General features: G+C 36.2%; 1 protein-coding gene across 1 annotated transcript in view; it reads right to left on the bottom strand.

Moving 5' to 3' along the window:
* The window catches only part of RSPO2 (R-spondin 2), a 162,047-nt gene that overhangs the window by 49,244 nt on the left and 96,399 nt on the right, over positions 1 to 16,404 (bottom strand). The window contains exons 4-5 of the mRNA XM_087447546.1: positions 3,502 to 3,645; positions 1,242 to 1,430 (exon numbers count right to left, since the gene is read on the bottom strand). Of these exons, the coding sequence (XP_087303672.1) occupies positions 1,242 to 1,430; positions 3,502 to 3,645 (333 nt within the window). The remainder of the gene's footprint in view (positions 1 to 1,241; positions 1,431 to 3,501; positions 3,646 to 16,404) is intronic.

Raw genomic sequence — 16,404 nt, 5'->3', positions numbered from 1 at the left:
TGTAAGAAAATATTTTCTTATATTTTGACTGAAAAATACCCAGTTTAACTGAACAAAACCATCCTTGTTAGTGAAAAGCAGACCCAAAAAAACTTTGTTTCAAAGACCCCGCAGAAAAAAAGCAAAACTAATTCAAGAGGAAAAGCTGTCTTCCTCATAGCAGCTTCTGAATCTGGATCTAATAGTTCTCAAAGGCTGGCTGGAGTCTTCAAGTCTTAAAAGTTTTGTCTTCCTCCATGGGTCATAGACAATCTCTATGAGGCAGCATAATACAGATATAAATCCATTTTAAGCAGATATATACTCTCTGGGCTCTAGTCGCAAAGCTGAAAAGCTATGCACCAACAGCAAGAATGAGGCAAACAAAAGTGTTGATTGTTATAGGGCAATTTTCCACATGCAACTTTCTTTTTTGCTTTTCTATTTTGGGCACTAGAAAAATCCCAACTTCATCTCTGGCAATTTAGCATCCGCTAGTGATAAAATAAACGATAAAAAGCGATTATGCTTTAAGAACCACAGTGACAGAGCTAAGAACTGCATTTCAACATACTGACTCAGCCTCAACCAGCACCTGAGCTATGTATGCTTCTCTTAATTTGTAAATGGGCCTAATCCTGTTATTACAGAATAATTACTGCAAATCAGCACAATTACTACAAAGACATGAATAAACACACACATACCAGTAGCTGTTTTCTACAAATTATTATCAAAACAAAGAGAACCAGCTAATTGTGGTAACATTAAGACAACATTTATTCTTCCCAGTGTTTGGGCAAGTTTATTTTAAGTTGTCATCTTCAACTAGTAACAATGCAGATGATTTTACAGATTCCATAAACCTTTCTAATCTAAACTCTTCTCAACTGAAAGTTGGTGCTTCCCTAACAGCAACATCTGCAAAAGCCTGATTTCATAAGAACCACTTTTACGGTACATTAGCAAAAAAAACCCAACATATACACACACTTTTAGAAATCGCATTTTAGAAAGCTCATTTGTAAGGTACTCTTCTGAATTATTTCCAAGGTACCACGAAAGTAAAGGAAATATTCACTATATATTCTTCACAATTTAAGCATTCATTTGCAAGAACGTACAATGTGGAATTTTACCCTCTCACTAATGTTATTATCAAGTTTCCTTCGTGAATAAATACTCTACTGGGAGGGAGAGTGGTTAGAGAGGAGGAGAATTCAGACAGCACACAGCCCACAACAGTGATTATCCAGACTCACCTCCTGGACAATGCCTCATGGCCATCTTACATCTCCTAGATTCAGCGATGGTTGGACATGGTATCGTGTCTTTTGCAGGCTTTTTAACAATTTGCCGTGTTCTGGTTTCCAGACCCCATTTAAATCCACACGTGCGATTATTTCTGCTACAAGTTCCCCATTCACTCCAATGACCAACTTCACATCCTTCTAATAAAAATAAAACAAAAAAAATTCAAACAGATAATTTGGTGTCCATTTTCTCCAATGTCATCTAATTTATATAGCAATGTTTCTCTATTCCCACCACCTTCAGATACCAAAAATTAAGTTGTACAGCCCACAAAGACCTATATTCGCCTTTCAGGAACTTTAATTCTTTGAACCATAGGGTTACTTTCATCTACAACAAACGACTGTCACATAAGTAATTTAAAATCTATTACTTTCTATTTGTCTTAGTTCGTTTTTTGAAGGGATGCTACTGGTCCATTCTAAAGACACTAAAATATATAATCTTTAACAATTCAACACCTAAAACCTACAGTAGAAGATATTATTTTCATACCATGACAGAAGACAAAATTTTACAGGTTAATTCTGAATGCCCCCACTGAAATTCACAAGTGTGTTAGTTTTATTCTGGAACTAAGTACTTGGTGAAAAGGATAGGGAGTTTGTTTCCTGTTTTCTGATTATCTCAATTCTTTCAATAGGAAACCACAGTATGTATTTCTTTTTCCTTAGATTGGTGCTCTATGTTACTCTAGTTTAAAAAGTAAGTAAATAGGGTCACATATTTGAAAATGCGTGTTTTTCCTAAATATATAAGCTTTTAGCATTTCTTTTTGTAAGTTCATATAGTGGAAAAGTAGGCTACCCTTCAACCCCCTCGGCTGAGGGAGGGAACAGAAGGATAAAAATATGCAAAGTTAAATGTCCTCATCAAATTCACCGCTAAACAGCCTCTTCACACTAGCAGATGAGGACCCAGGCCCAGAGTCCACACACAATATTTCAGCATTCCAGATCTCAGCAGGCTTCACGGTTACTCTTAGATTTTTCAAAGCTATTTAAGATTTTTATTCAAGGGAATGCATAGAACTCTATTTGTAATTTGTTTATATTTAAAGGTTTCATAAGCATTTCCATTGAACATTTGTAATGGGTGTGGGTTTTGCCTCTCAAAAGCAAATTCGACATTCTGAATATGCTCTTCTAGTGACTTTATCTTTTAATAGGGTGTCGCCTGTATAAATGCATTAACTCACACATAAATAGGAAAGTAAATACACATTTCTTCAAAAACCTCTCATTTAAATGGGTTCTCTGCAAGCTTTCAAATATATAATTACAGACTATTTCAGCAATATTTCTGCAGGAAAAAAAGTTCTCAATTTTCTTTAAATCTCCATTTTAAGGAGACGGAAAATCTCATTTATAATACACAGCTCTGTTGTACATCATATCAGATGTATAATACGTCATATACAATTCAGCGTGGCAGGGGTCGGGGTGGGAGTGGTGAAGACCCCATTACACCTAAGATTAGATTCAGACATTAGTCAAAACGTAGGTCCTGACATCTTTACCTTTTAATTAGTGGTATAAAGATACCAAACTGTTTTTTCAAACACTCAAAAAATATAAAATTAATAAAATATGTATTTGTAATTATTATTCACAAACATTATATATGTATATATTAAATTATACATTCTAGATATCTAAATTTAGTAAAAGTAAAATTGTTTTAATGCACTTTGCAACATGCAGTCTATCATTAACAGAATATATTTGGCACAAAAAATTTCTTTCTGTTTTTTTTTTTTTTTTTTTTTTTAACCCAAATGGTTAAGCAGGAAGCTCCACAAGTAATATACATAACAAAAGTGATAGACCCGTTAACTACATGGTACTACTTGAAAATTTTGTTTTTCTTCTCAACAAAAATGTTTTTCTCTAACAGTTACTAAAAATTTAAGATAATTAAGAAATGGATGTATTACACAGATGACAAACATTATTATCACCATTTAAATAGTTTAACCCAGCAAATGTACAACTAGCAAATTTTGTAGCACGATGTAATACACAAGACTACCCAACGTCATGATGGCTAAAGAATTCAGCAAGTCAGCACAGAATTTAAATAATTTTCAGTTCCAATTAACAACAAGAGAACCAATTTGTTTTTAGGTTGACTATATCCAGCATGTTTTCAAGAAACAGGTGTTAAAATAAAAGTTGAAATTTGAAAGTTACATGAAAAACTACTCACCCACACATTCCATGCTTTCATCTAATGGTGCAAAACCATCTGGACATTCATCAAAGCAACGGCCTCTATGCAAATAAAAGCCTACTTTGCACTTGGTACAAAAGTCTTTGCTAAAGCAGGAATCACAGTTTTCTATTCTGCATCCTAAAAACAATTTTAAAGAGAAAAAGAAAATTTCAGTCAAAGAAGCTTACTTGTTTTGCAAATAAAACTTCCACAGACTCACCAGTTAGTTCAATTGAAATTCAAGTGGTCAGAGAAATATGTGGTCAGCTCATTTGTTTCCTAATGTTAGCCATCTCATTCTAAATAACTCCTACTGCTTCCAGCAGCTCACCACATCAATAAGCTAAGACAAAATTGCAGCCCAAGGCCCTGGGTAGCTTGAGACCCTTCAGAAATATTTGCAACTCCAAATAGGATTAAAACAAAGAATTAAAAAGAAAAAGAAAACATCTCCACTACAAATTACATCGCTGCTGGGATTGAAATCTGTTCTGGTCTTCAAAATACCTACAATGAAAAACACAATGGGAATACTCTAATCAGTATCTTCTGTTTCCGTACAGAAAAATAAAATTCTGTTTAATACTAGCCAATGCTGGCATTTGCTCTTATCAGAAGGTGTCTTAACTTGGAGAGGTAGTTGAGGTCATGTTTTTGAAAACTTTCAATGTGCCAAAGGCTTTACACGCATCTCCATTTAGTTCAGAATAATCCTACAAGGTGGGCAGTAGTATCCCTATTTTTCAAAGAAGGAATTTGAGGCTAAGAGAGATTAAGTCAAATAGCTAGTAGCGGCTGAGTCGGTTCTGAAAGCCCCCAAAACTCATTGGCTTCTAAATCTGTTCTCTTTTCTCTATAACGCCCTGAGTTTCGCTGGGAGCCGTTTGTGAAACAGAAGTGCTTTCAGGTCTGCTAGGTCTAGGTTTAAATCCCAGCTCTGTCCTTACCAGCTCTGTGATTCTGGACAACCTCATGCCTCTCTGAGCCTCTATTTCCTTCTGTATAAAACAGGGATGTTACCAACTTTACAAGGATCTTGTGAGGATTTGTAATAATACATGTAAATCGGCTGGCTCCTAATAGGTAGTCTGAGCATAGAAGCAATAGCGGATTAGAAACATGTATTTTTCCACTAAACCACACACATTACAACAAGGTGTAAAAAGATGCAATAACTTAGAGGCTTGTGTTCTAGGTCAGATTCCCTGGTAGGTCAGCAACATCTGGGCCAGAGATAATCGGCTTGCACAGGTGAAAATAAATTTACTCTACACTACTCTTCAAGGAGAAAAAAGGAGAGAAGTTTGGAGGATTTGTTAATTGAAAGGTCAGGTTTTCAACACATTATAGTACATTATCACTTGTAACAGATTTGATTGATGGCAATTAACAGCATGTAAAGCTCTATGAAAACTCCATGGCATCACTCTTATTCATTTAACAAGCCTCTGAGTGCCAGCACTGTATTTAGTGCTTTAATGATTCAGAAAAGCTTTAACATTTATAGTTCTTGCAAGCAAAGAGATAATGGAAGAGAAAATGAAACCAAAACATGAAATCACTGAATATTAAAATTTTGCAAATTGAGCAAATAAAGCCAGAAAGTAGAATTTAAAGGCTAAAAAAATTTTGTTAAATAGATTACATTATAAATAATGACAGCTTCTAGACCCACGAAGAGAAAATGACAACTCCTCACCTTTCAATTTTGAGTCTAAACAGGTCTTCAGGTATTAAATGAGCGCCCTGAGGCAGCTAATTCAAATTCTAAAATGTTACCAAATTTACAGTTGGAAAGCCGACTAAGAATGGGTGAAAAATCTATAGTCAAATCACACTATTGCTATTTTGGGGGATGATGGTGGGCACAGAACAGTTTATCACTCCATAAAAGGTTCATTTGTAGTCTTAAACGCTGTAACCTGTATTTTAATAAAACAGTGGTCTATAGTTGGCCAGCAGTTTCTTAATCATGGTCAAAATACATGACCATCATGTCCACAAATTGTTGGTTTTCTTACTACATTTTTTTTAAGAAGCAAGCAGCCCTTCCTGTTAGCAGAATTATTCTCCAAGAAATAATGATAAACATTCCAAAGGATAAAACAGAACTAAAGGGTGAAGAGAACAAACCATTTATACTTAAAAAAAAAAAAAAAAAAAAGACGACTATACAATTCATAAATCAACTGTTATATACAAGGTCTGATTTTTCTTTAAAACATAGCCTGCATCAATAAGCCTTTTGGCCAAAAAGTTAGAGCAATAAGCATTTGGAAATAATTTTACAAGGTCCTTTGCTGATCTTGATTGTTACTTGTAGCTCTCTTTCCTCATTTCGTTCCATGCTCCTAATACTAGTTCATAGAATGTGGAATTTCTGAAATACCTATCATTCTCTGTAAAGTCCCATAGGATTTCTTCAGGCATAAATCCTGCTAGAAGAAAGCTTAATTATTTGTTCTTAAATTTAAGTAGAATAAAAATTTGATGCATTCAAACTGTAAAATACTACAACTATGAAGAAGCACGAGGTGATTTATAAGCAATGGCTGACAATGAGCTCTAAGACTTATCATTAAGTGGAAAAGGCAAGTTGCAGGATATATAGAGTAGGATGCAATAAAACTGCATCTGCGTGTGTGTGTATGAAGTAGCTTAGAGAAGTTAATTTGGGAAGGGGGTGGTGGAATTTTGAAATGTTAAAAATTATATATTTCTGAATCACATGAATCCTTTATAATTGTAATACATTTATATATTAAAACAGAAAGAATTATTTCAATATACATTTGTGACCTACTTAAATCTATAGAAAATACCACTATATTAACATTCTGAATTAAATTCTTTTGATTTTAACAGGCAAGAATGAGTAAAAGAGTATTATCCCATCCCCAATTTTCTCAGATTTGGGTGCATGAAATTATACTCCTTATACGATAATGCTGACCCTGCCTTAGCCTTCAAGATACACAATCATTTGACCATCTCTTGCCAGCATCCTTTGTTTTCATATGTTCAATAGCCCTTTTCCTTCATTCAAATCATTAGGAAAAAAACCTAAATATTTTTTATTCAATAAAGAAAGCATTTAAACAAAAGCTTTGATTGGTGCCAAGTCCTAACATCATCCGAAGCTCCGCTGACCTTCCTGGTCTCAGTTACTCTTTGCCTCAACATAAAACCAATGCGGGCGGTCCATACACTCAGCAGCCTGAACTGACACAACTCATCTAATCACAAACACCTGTGAATTGAAAGCTTTTTCAAGCGAGCAACCGCATAAACCACCTAGCCTGGAAATCTGTATTTTGACATGCTTCAGCATCTGAAAACCTTTCCTCACTGGCTCCGGGTCCATCCACTACCCCCTGCCCTGTTCAGCCACTTCTCCTGGAACTAACTCTTGTGCTTTGGAGAAAACCACTCTTTGTTGGGCCTCATAGTTCCATACTTTCCCCCTCAGCCTGGCTACTCTCTCAAAACCTTAAGCTTGTCATCCTTAAATAATTAGGATTCACATCAATTCTATTAACTCCCTTTCTATATATATAAGTAAAACATTCTCATTAAAAATAAAAATTTAAAATAGTGCAGAAGGTTTAAAGGAAAAGACAGAAATACTCTTCCTCATCTGAATGGCACATCAGCCTACTATTCAGAAATAGCCACTATATTAACAGTCCAGGAAAATCTAGACGTACATTTTATAAATAAGTTTTAAAGCACCACTGGGATCATACAGTAGATTGTTAAATCTTAGAAAACTTTATATTGCATAAGAAAACAGGAATATCAAAGTTTACAAAACATGGGTCTTTTCTATTAAAATCTGGGCTTTAAGTCCTTGTTCAGAAATATAAGACCCTGATTTAGCCAACTTACATGCTTCTAAATTACAGTGCCTCCTCAAAAATGTAATCCACCAAACGAGGACTGCCAATATCGGTTTAAGAAAAGTTACTGTCCAAGTGAAACTGTGTTCAAATGCATTTTGACGGGGCTGTCATTTGGCAAGAGGGGCTTACTCTGGCCAAGAGACAGAAAAATAAGCTGGGTACCCTTCTCCTGCCCTCCCACAGTACCCATACAGGCTCCATTATAACCTTTTTCAAATTATACTGTAGTTCAGTTCAACAGTTCATTTCAAACATTCTCCAAAAATGGAGTACATGCCAGGTATTGTGCCAGATGCTGAAAACATAAAATTATAACACCCATTCCCTGTCCTGGAGGTGCGAAAGCCAAAGAGAGGGGGTTATGTGGCACTCACAGGGCACTGCAACACAGCAGAGTAGATATTAGAGGCATGTGCTGGGTACATTAGAGGCAGAGAAAATGGATCCATCTCTGCTTTGCCATTATAGTTTTCTTATTTTTCTTCAATCTGTGAATTTCTTGTTTCTAACACGGTGCCAGACACATGGTGGAGTTTCAATGCTTGTCAAGTGAACTAACGTGAATGCCATGTAAAAATTCAATTCCTTTATATTTAAAAACTCTTTGAATGCTAAGTATGAGATTGCTTGCACATGCACTGTAAATATCTAATATAAAAAGGAAAAGCCATGGTTGCTGTAAAGGACTGCAGATCTTACTGGAAGAACAAATAGCCCACCACCTGAAAACAATTATAAAAGAGAATGTCAAGCGTGGCAGGTGATATGTGCTATGAAAGTTTGAACCCTCACTAAGCAGGTTTTAGAGAGACAGAAGGAAGACTCGAGTCCTGGCAAGGGTGATTCCGTTCATAATAAGGCAATGGAGAAAATCCACACGGCGTGTGACAGGCCCAATGAAGAGTGGCTTGAATGAATTAGAGGGTAGATAGAGGGATGGTTACTCAGGTTTAGAATACTGCGGGTGAGGAACTTCACTTCTTATTTACTTAATTTCAAAAAAGGAAGTAAATTATAAATTATTTGTACTTTGGGGGGTTTTAAGTATTTAACTAACAATTAAAATTGAATAAAAATGAAGCTAGGTCTGATTAAGGCTTGGTCTGGCTAGTAGTGACAGGTTCCCATAGATTCTTTTTTTTTTTTATTTTTTGTTTATTGCAGTAACATTGGTTTATAACATTGTAAAAATTTCAGGTGTAACTCACTGTACTTCTATTTCTGCATAGATTACATCATGTTCACCACCAAAATACTAATTACAACCCATCACCACATACATGTACCGAATTATCCCTTTCACACTCCTCCCTCCTCCCTCCCCCCTTCCCCTCTGGTAACCACCAATCCAATCTCTGTCTCTATGTGTTTGTTTATTGTTATTATTATCTACTACTTAATGAAGGAAATCATATGGTATTTGACCTTCTCCCTCTGACTTATTTCACTTTGCATAATACCCTCAATGTCCATCCTTGTTGTCACAAATGCCTGGATTTCATCGTTTCTTATGGCTGAGTAGTATTCCATTGTGTATATATACCATATCTTCTTTATCCATTCGTCCCTTGATGGGCACTTAGGTTGCTTCCAAGTCTTGGCTATTGTGAATAACGCTGCCATGAACACAGGGGTGCATGTACCTTTACAAATTGGTGTTTTCAAGTTCTTTGGATAAATACCCAACAGGGGAATAGCTGGATCATATGGTAGTTCTATCCTTGATTTTTTGAGGAATCTCCATACTGTTTTCCATAGAGGCTGCACCAGTTTGCACTCCCACCAGCAGCGTATGAGTTCCCTTCTCTCCACATCCTCTCCAACACTTGTTGTTTCCTGTCTTGTTAATTATAGGCATTCTGGCAGGCATGAGGTGATATCTCATTGTAGTTTTGATTTGCATTTCCCTGATAGTTAGTGATTTTGAACATCTTTTCATGTGTCTGTTGGCCATCTGTATATCTTCTTTGGAGAAATGTCTGTTCAGGTCTTTTGCCCATTTTTTAATTGGGTTGGTAGTTTTTTTGTTGTTGAGATGCATGAGTTCTTTATATATTTTGGAGATTAAGCCCTTATCAGATGTATGGTTTGCAAATATCTTCTCCCAATCGTTAGGTTGTCTTTTCGTTTTGTTGATGGTTTCCTTTGTTGTGCAGAAGCATTTTAGTTTGATGTAGTCCCATTTGTTTATCTTTTCTATTGTTTCTCTTGCCCGGTCAGACATGGTGCTTGAAAATATGTTGCTGAGACCGATGTCGAAGAGCATACTGCCTATGTTTTCTTCTAGAAGTTTCATAGTTTTAGGTCTTACATTCAAGTCTTTAATCCATTTGGAGTTAATTTTTGTGTATGGTGTAAGGTAAGGGTCTACTTTCACTTTTTTGCATGTGGCTATCCAGTTTTCCCAACACCATTTGTTGAAGAGACTTTCTTTTCCCCATTTTATGTTCTTGGCTCCTTTGTCAAAGATTAGCTGTCCATAGATGTGTGGCTTTATGTCTGGTCTTTCGATTCTATTCCATTAATCTGTGTGTCTGTTTTTGTGCCAGTGCCATGCTGTTTTGGTTACTATAGCTTTGTAGTATATTTTGAAATCAGGGAGTGTGATACCTCCAGCTTTGTTCTTTTTAGGACTTCTTTAGCTATTCGGGGTCTTTTGTTGTTCCATATAAATTTTAGGATTCTTTGCTCTACTTCTGTGAAAAATGTTGTTGGAACTTTGATAGGGATTGCACTGAATCTATAGATTGCTTTAGGAAGTATGGACATCTTAACTATGTTAATTCTTCCAATCCAAGAACACGGAATATCTTTCCATTTCTTTGTGTCTTCTTCAATTTCTTTCAGAAATGTTTTATAGTTTTCGGTGTACAGATCTTTCACCTCTTTGGTTAAGTTTATTCCTAGGTATTTTATTCTTTTTGTTGCAATTGTAAATGGGATTGTATTCTTAATTTCTCTTTCTGCTACTTCCTTGTTAGTGTAGAGAAATGCAACTGATTTTTGTATGTTGATTTTGTATCCTGCAACTTTACCATATTCGTTTATTACTTCTAAAAGTTTTCTGGTGGATTCTTTAGGGTTTTCTATATATAAAATCATGTCATCTGCAAATAATGACAGTTTCACTTCTTCCTTTCCAATTTGGATCCCTTTTCTTTCTTTCTCTTGCCTGATTGCTCTGGCTAGGACTTCCAGTACTATGTTAAATAGGAGTGGTGACAGTGGGCATCCTTGTCTGGTTCCTGTTCTTAGAGGGATAGGTTTCAGTTTTTCACCATTGAGGATGATATTAGCTGTGGGTTTGTCATATATGGTCTTTATTATATTGAGGTACTTTCCTTCTATACCCATTTTATTCAGAGATTTTTTTTTTTAATTTTTTTTTTTATTGATGTTTTAATGGTTTCTAACATTGTGAAATTTTGGGTTGTACATTTTTGTTTGTCCATCACCCCATATATGACTCCCTTCACCCCTTGTCCCCACCCCCCAACCCCACTGCCCGGGTAACCACAGTCCAGTTTTCTCTGTCCATGTGTTGGTTTATATTCCACATATGAGTGAGATCATACAGTGTTTGTCTTTCTCTTTCTGGCTTATTTCACTTAACATAATACGTTCCAGGCCCATCCATGTCGTTGCAAATGGGAAGATTTTGTCTTTTTTTATGGCTGAGTAGTATTCCATTGTATATATATACCACATTTTCTTAATCCAATCGTCAGTCGAGGGACACTTAGGTTGCTTCCACTTCTTGGCTATGGTGAATAATGCTGCAATGAACATAGGGGTGCATAAGCCTCTTTGGATTGTTGATTTCAGGTGCGTTGGATAGATTCCCAGTAGTGGGATGGCTGGATCATAGGGCATCTCTATTTTTAATTCTTTGAGGAATCTCCATACCGTTTTCCATAGAGGCTGCACCAATTTGCATTCCCACCAGCTGTGTATGAGGGTTCCTGTTTCTCCACATCCTCTCCAACATTTGTTGTTTTTTGTCTTGGTGATTATAGGCATTCTAACGGGCGTGAGGTGGTATCTTAGTGTTGTTTTGATTTGCATTTCCCTGATGATTAGTGCTGTTGAGCATCTTTTCATGTGCCTATTGGCCATCTGTATATCTTCCTTGGAGAAGTGTCTGTTCATTTCCTCTGCCCATTTTTTGATTGGGTTGTTTGTTTTTTTGTTGTTCAATTGTGTGAGTTCTTTATATATTATGGAGATCAACCCCTTGTCAGATGTATGTTTTGCAAATATTCTCTCCCAGCTGGTTGGTTGTTTGTTCATCTTGATTCTGGTTTAATTTGTCTTATAAAAGCTCTTTAATCTGATAAAGTCCCACTTGTTTATTTTTTCTTTAGTTTCCCTAGTCTGGGTAGGCATGTCATCCGAAAAGATTCCTTTAAAACCAATGTCAAATAGTGTGTTGCCTATATTTTCTTCTATGAGTTTTATAGTTTCAGGTCTCACCTTCAGGTCTTTGATCCATTTTGAGTTAATTTTTGTGAATGGTGATAGCACATGGTCCACTTTCATTCTTTTGCATGTGGCTGTCCAGTTTTCCCAACACCATTTATTGAAGAGACTTTCCTTTCTCCATTGCATGTTCTTAGCACCTTTGTCGAAAATTAGCTGTCCGTATATGTGTGGTTTTATTTCTGGGCTTTCAATTCTGTTCCATTGATCTGTGTGTCTGTTTTTGTACCAGTACCAGGCTGTTTTGATTACTATTGCTTTGTAGTATGTTTTGAAGTCAGGAATTGTGATGCCTCCTGCTTTGTTCTATTCCTTTAGGATTTCTTTAGCTATTCGGGGTCTTTTGTTGCCCCATATAAATTTTAGTATTCATTTTTCTATTTCTGTGAAGAATGTCATTGGGATTCTGATTGGGATTGCATTGAATCTGTAGATTGCTTTAGGTAATATAGACATTTTAACTATGTTTATTCTTCCAATCCACGTGCATGGGATATCTTTCCATTTCTTTATGTCATCATGGATTTACCTCAATAACGTCTTGTAGTTCTCATTGTATAGGTCCTTCACCTCCTTGGTAAGATTTATTCCTAGGTATTTTATTCTTTTTGATGCAATTGTAAATGGTATTATCTTTTTGAGCTCTCTTTCTGTTAGTTCATTATTAGCATATAGAAATGCAACTGATTTTTGTAGATTGATTTTGTACCCTGCAACTTTGCTGTAGTTGTTGATTGTTTCTAACAGTTTTCCAACAGATTCTTTAGGGTTTTCTATATATACAATCATGTCATCTGCAAATAGTGAGAGTTTCACTTCTTCGTTACCTATTTGGATTCCTTTTATTCCTTTTTCTTGCCTAATTGCTCTGGCCAGAACCTCCAGTACTATGTTGAACAGGAGTGGTGAGAGTGGGCAGCCCTGCCTCGTTCCTGTTCTGAATGGCTGAATGGCTTTCAGTCTTTCCCTGTTGAGTATGATGTTAGCTGTGGGTTTGTCATATATGGCCTTTATTATGTTGAGGTACTTTCCTTCTATTCCCATTTTATTGAGAGTTTTTATCATAAATGGATGTTGTATCTTGTCAAATGCCTTCTCTGCATCTATTGAGACGATCATGTGGTTTTTATTCTTTGTTTTGTTGATGTGATGTATCACGTTGATTGATTTGCGGATGTTGAACCATCCCTGCGTCTCTGGCATAAATCCCACTTGATCATGGTGTATGATCTTTTTAACATATTGTTGTATTCGGTTTGCCAATGTTTTGTTGAGGATTTTTGCATCAATGTTCATCAGCGATATTGGCCTGTAATTTTCTTTCTTTGTATTGTCTTTGTCTGGTTTTGGTATCAGGGTGATGTTGGCCTCATAGAATGACTCAGGAAGTGTTCCATCTTCCTCTATTTTTTGGAATAGTTTGAGGAGGATGGGTATTAAATCTTCTTTGAATGTTTGGTAAAATTCACTGGAGAAGCCATCTGGTCCTGGACTTTTATTTTTTGGGAGGTTTTTGATTACTATTTCAATCTCTTTACTTGTTATTGGTCTATTCAGATTCTCCATTTCTTCTTGGTTCAATTTTGGGAGGTTGTATAAGTCTAAGAATTTATCCATTTCTTCTAGATTGTCCAATTTGTTGGCATATAATTTCTCATAGTATTCTCTTATAATCCTCTGTATTTCCATGGTATCCGTTGTAATTTCTCCTCTTTCATTTCTAATTTTATTTACTTGAGCCTTTTCTCTTTTTTTCTTAGTAAGCCTGGCTAAGGGTTTGTCTATTTTGTTTATCTTCTCGAAGAACCAACTCTTTGTTTCATTAATCCTTTCTACTGTTTTTTTGGTCTCAATATCATTTATTTCTGCTCTGATTTTTATTATTTCTCTCCTTCTGCTGGCTTTGGGCTTTGTTTGTTCTTCTTTTTCTAGTTCTGTTAGGGGTAATTTAAGGTTGCCTATTAGGGCTTTTTCTTGTTTGTTAAGGTGGGCTTGTATCGCTATGAGTTTCCCTCTCAGGACCGTTTTTGCTGCATCCCATATGGTTTGATACGGCATGTTATCATTTTCGTTTGTTTCCAGGTAGTTTTTGATTTCTCCTTTAATTTCATCAATGATCCATTGGTTGTTCAGTAGCATGTTGTTTAATCTCCACATTTTTGTCACTTTCCCAGTTTTTTTTTCCTGGTTCATTTCCAGTTTCATAGCCTTATGGTCTGAAAAGATGCTTGTTATGATTTCAATCTTCTTAAATTTATTGAGGCTTGCTTTGTTTCCCAACATATGGTCTATCCTAGAGAATGTTCCATGCGCTTGAGAAGAATGTGTAGTCAGCTGTTTTTGGGTGGAGTGCTCTGTATATGTCTACTAGGTCCATCTCGTCCAGTTTTTCATTTAAGTCTAATATTTCTTTATTAACTTTTTGTCTGGATGATCTATCCATTGCTGTAAGTGGGGTGTTAAGATCCCCTACTATTATTGTGTTGTTGTTGATTTCTCCTTTTAGGTTTGTTAATAGTTGTTTTATGTGCATTGGTGCTCCTATGTTGGGTGCATATATATTTATAAGTGATATGTCTTCTTGATGGAGTGTCCCTTTTATCATTATATATTTCCCTTCTTTGTCTTTCTTAACCTGTTTTATCTTGAAGTCTACTTTGTCTGATATGAGTATGGCAACACCTGCTTTCTTTTGTTTGCCATTAGCTTGGAGTATTGTCTTCCATCCTTTCACTCTGAGCCTGTGCTTGTCTTTAGTGCTAAGATGTGTTTCCTGAAGGCAGCATATTGTTGGGTCTTGCTTTTTAATCCATCCTGCCACTCTGTATCTTTTGATTGGAGAGTTCAATCCATTTACATTTAGGGTAATTATTGAAATATGAGGGCTGAAATGTTGCTGTTTTGTCACTTATTTTCTGGTTCTTTTGCATTTCCTTTGTTTCTTGTCCCATTTGTTTTGGACTGCCAATTCAGTTTGGTTGTTCTGTCTTATGATTCTTCTAGTTTTCTCTTTGTTTATCATATGTGGTTTTGCTTTGATTATTTGTTTAGTGGTTACCTTGAGGTTTGGGCAAAAAATCTTGTGTATGAGATAGTCCATTATCTGATAGCCTCCTATTTCCTTATACTAAGTCAATTCAGTCACTTTCCTCTTCCCCTTCTAAGTTGCTCTTGTTATACCTTATTCTATCTTGTGTTGTGGCTGTGTGCTTACAGTGATGAGGTTAAATTTATTTTTGGTGAATTTCTTCCTTTGATCTTTGAGTTTAGTATTTAAGTGGTTGCTAACCTATTCCGGTAAAGATCTACTATTTCTCTGATTTTGTCTACCTACTTTTCTCCTTACTCCAAAGCTTTATGTTCCCTTTCTCTTCTTTTTTTCAGGCCTGAGGGCCTTCTTGAGTATTTCTTGTTGTGGGGGTCTCGTGGCCATGAACTCCCTTAGCTTTTGTTTATCTGGGAGAGTTACTATTTCTCCATCATATTTGAAGGATATTTTTGCTGGATAGAGTATTCTTGGCTGCAAGTTTTTGTCTTTTAGTATTTTGAATATATCATTCCAGTCTCTTCTAGCCTGAAAAGTTTCTGTTGAGAAATCCGCTGAGAGCCTGATGGGAGTTCCTTTGTACGTTATTTTTTGTTTTTGTCTAGCTGCCCTTAATATTGTTTCTTTGTCGTTGACCCTGGCTAGCCTTACCACTAGGTGTCGTGGTGAAGGCCTTTGTCTGTTAATATATATAGGTGTCCTGTTGGCTTCGCTTACTGTTATTTCCTGCTCCTTCCCCAGATTTGGGAAATTTTCAGCTATTATTTCCTTGAATAGGCTCTCTGTTCCTCTTTCCCTCTCCTCTCCCTCAGGAATACCTATAATTCTTATGCTACATTTTCTAATAGAGTCAGATATTTCTCGGAGTCTTTCTTCATTTCTTTTTAGTCTTAGTTCTCTCTCTTCTTCCATCTGGAGTATATCTGTATTCCTATCCTCTAAAGTACTAATTCTTTCCTCCATATTGTCAGCTCTGTTCTTTAAAGATTCCAGATTCTCCTTTATCTCCTCCATTGTGTTCTTCATCTCCATCAGCACTGATTGGTTTTTCTTTACGATTTCAATCTCTTTTGTGAAGAAACTCCTAATCTCATTGAATTGTCTGTCTGTGTTGTCTCGTATTTCGTTGAGTGTTTTTATGATAGCTATTTTGAAATCTCTGTCATTTAGTTTATGGATTTCTGTGTCTTCGGGGTTGATTTCTGGGTGCTTGTCATTTTGTTTCTGGTCTGGTGATTTCATATATTTTTGCATTGTGGTTCCTGTGTTGGTTTTGATTTTCCTCATCCTGGAAGTCTCTGGTTGCAATTTCCACCTGCCGCCACTGTCTGGTGGTAAAGGGCTGTGTAGTCTAAGCCCCCTGCGCTCTGCCCCAGTTTTTCTGCTGCGATTCGCAGTTTTGTTTTTTTGTTTTTTTCCCCACTGCGATCCACGGGTCCAGTCCAGTTTGTTCAGGTCTGCCTCGGATCG

Source organism: Ceratotherium simum, chromosome 23, assembly GCF_057802395.1.
Source record: "Ceratotherium simum simum isolate JZ-2026a chromosome 23, ASM5780239v1, whole genome shotgun sequence".
Classification (NCBI taxonomy): domain Eukaryota; kingdom Metazoa; phylum Chordata; class Mammalia; order Perissodactyla; family Rhinocerotidae; genus Ceratotherium; species Ceratotherium simum.
The sequence above is the reverse complement of the archived record's forward strand: the minus strand, read 5'-3'. Positions and strand labels throughout refer to the sequence as shown.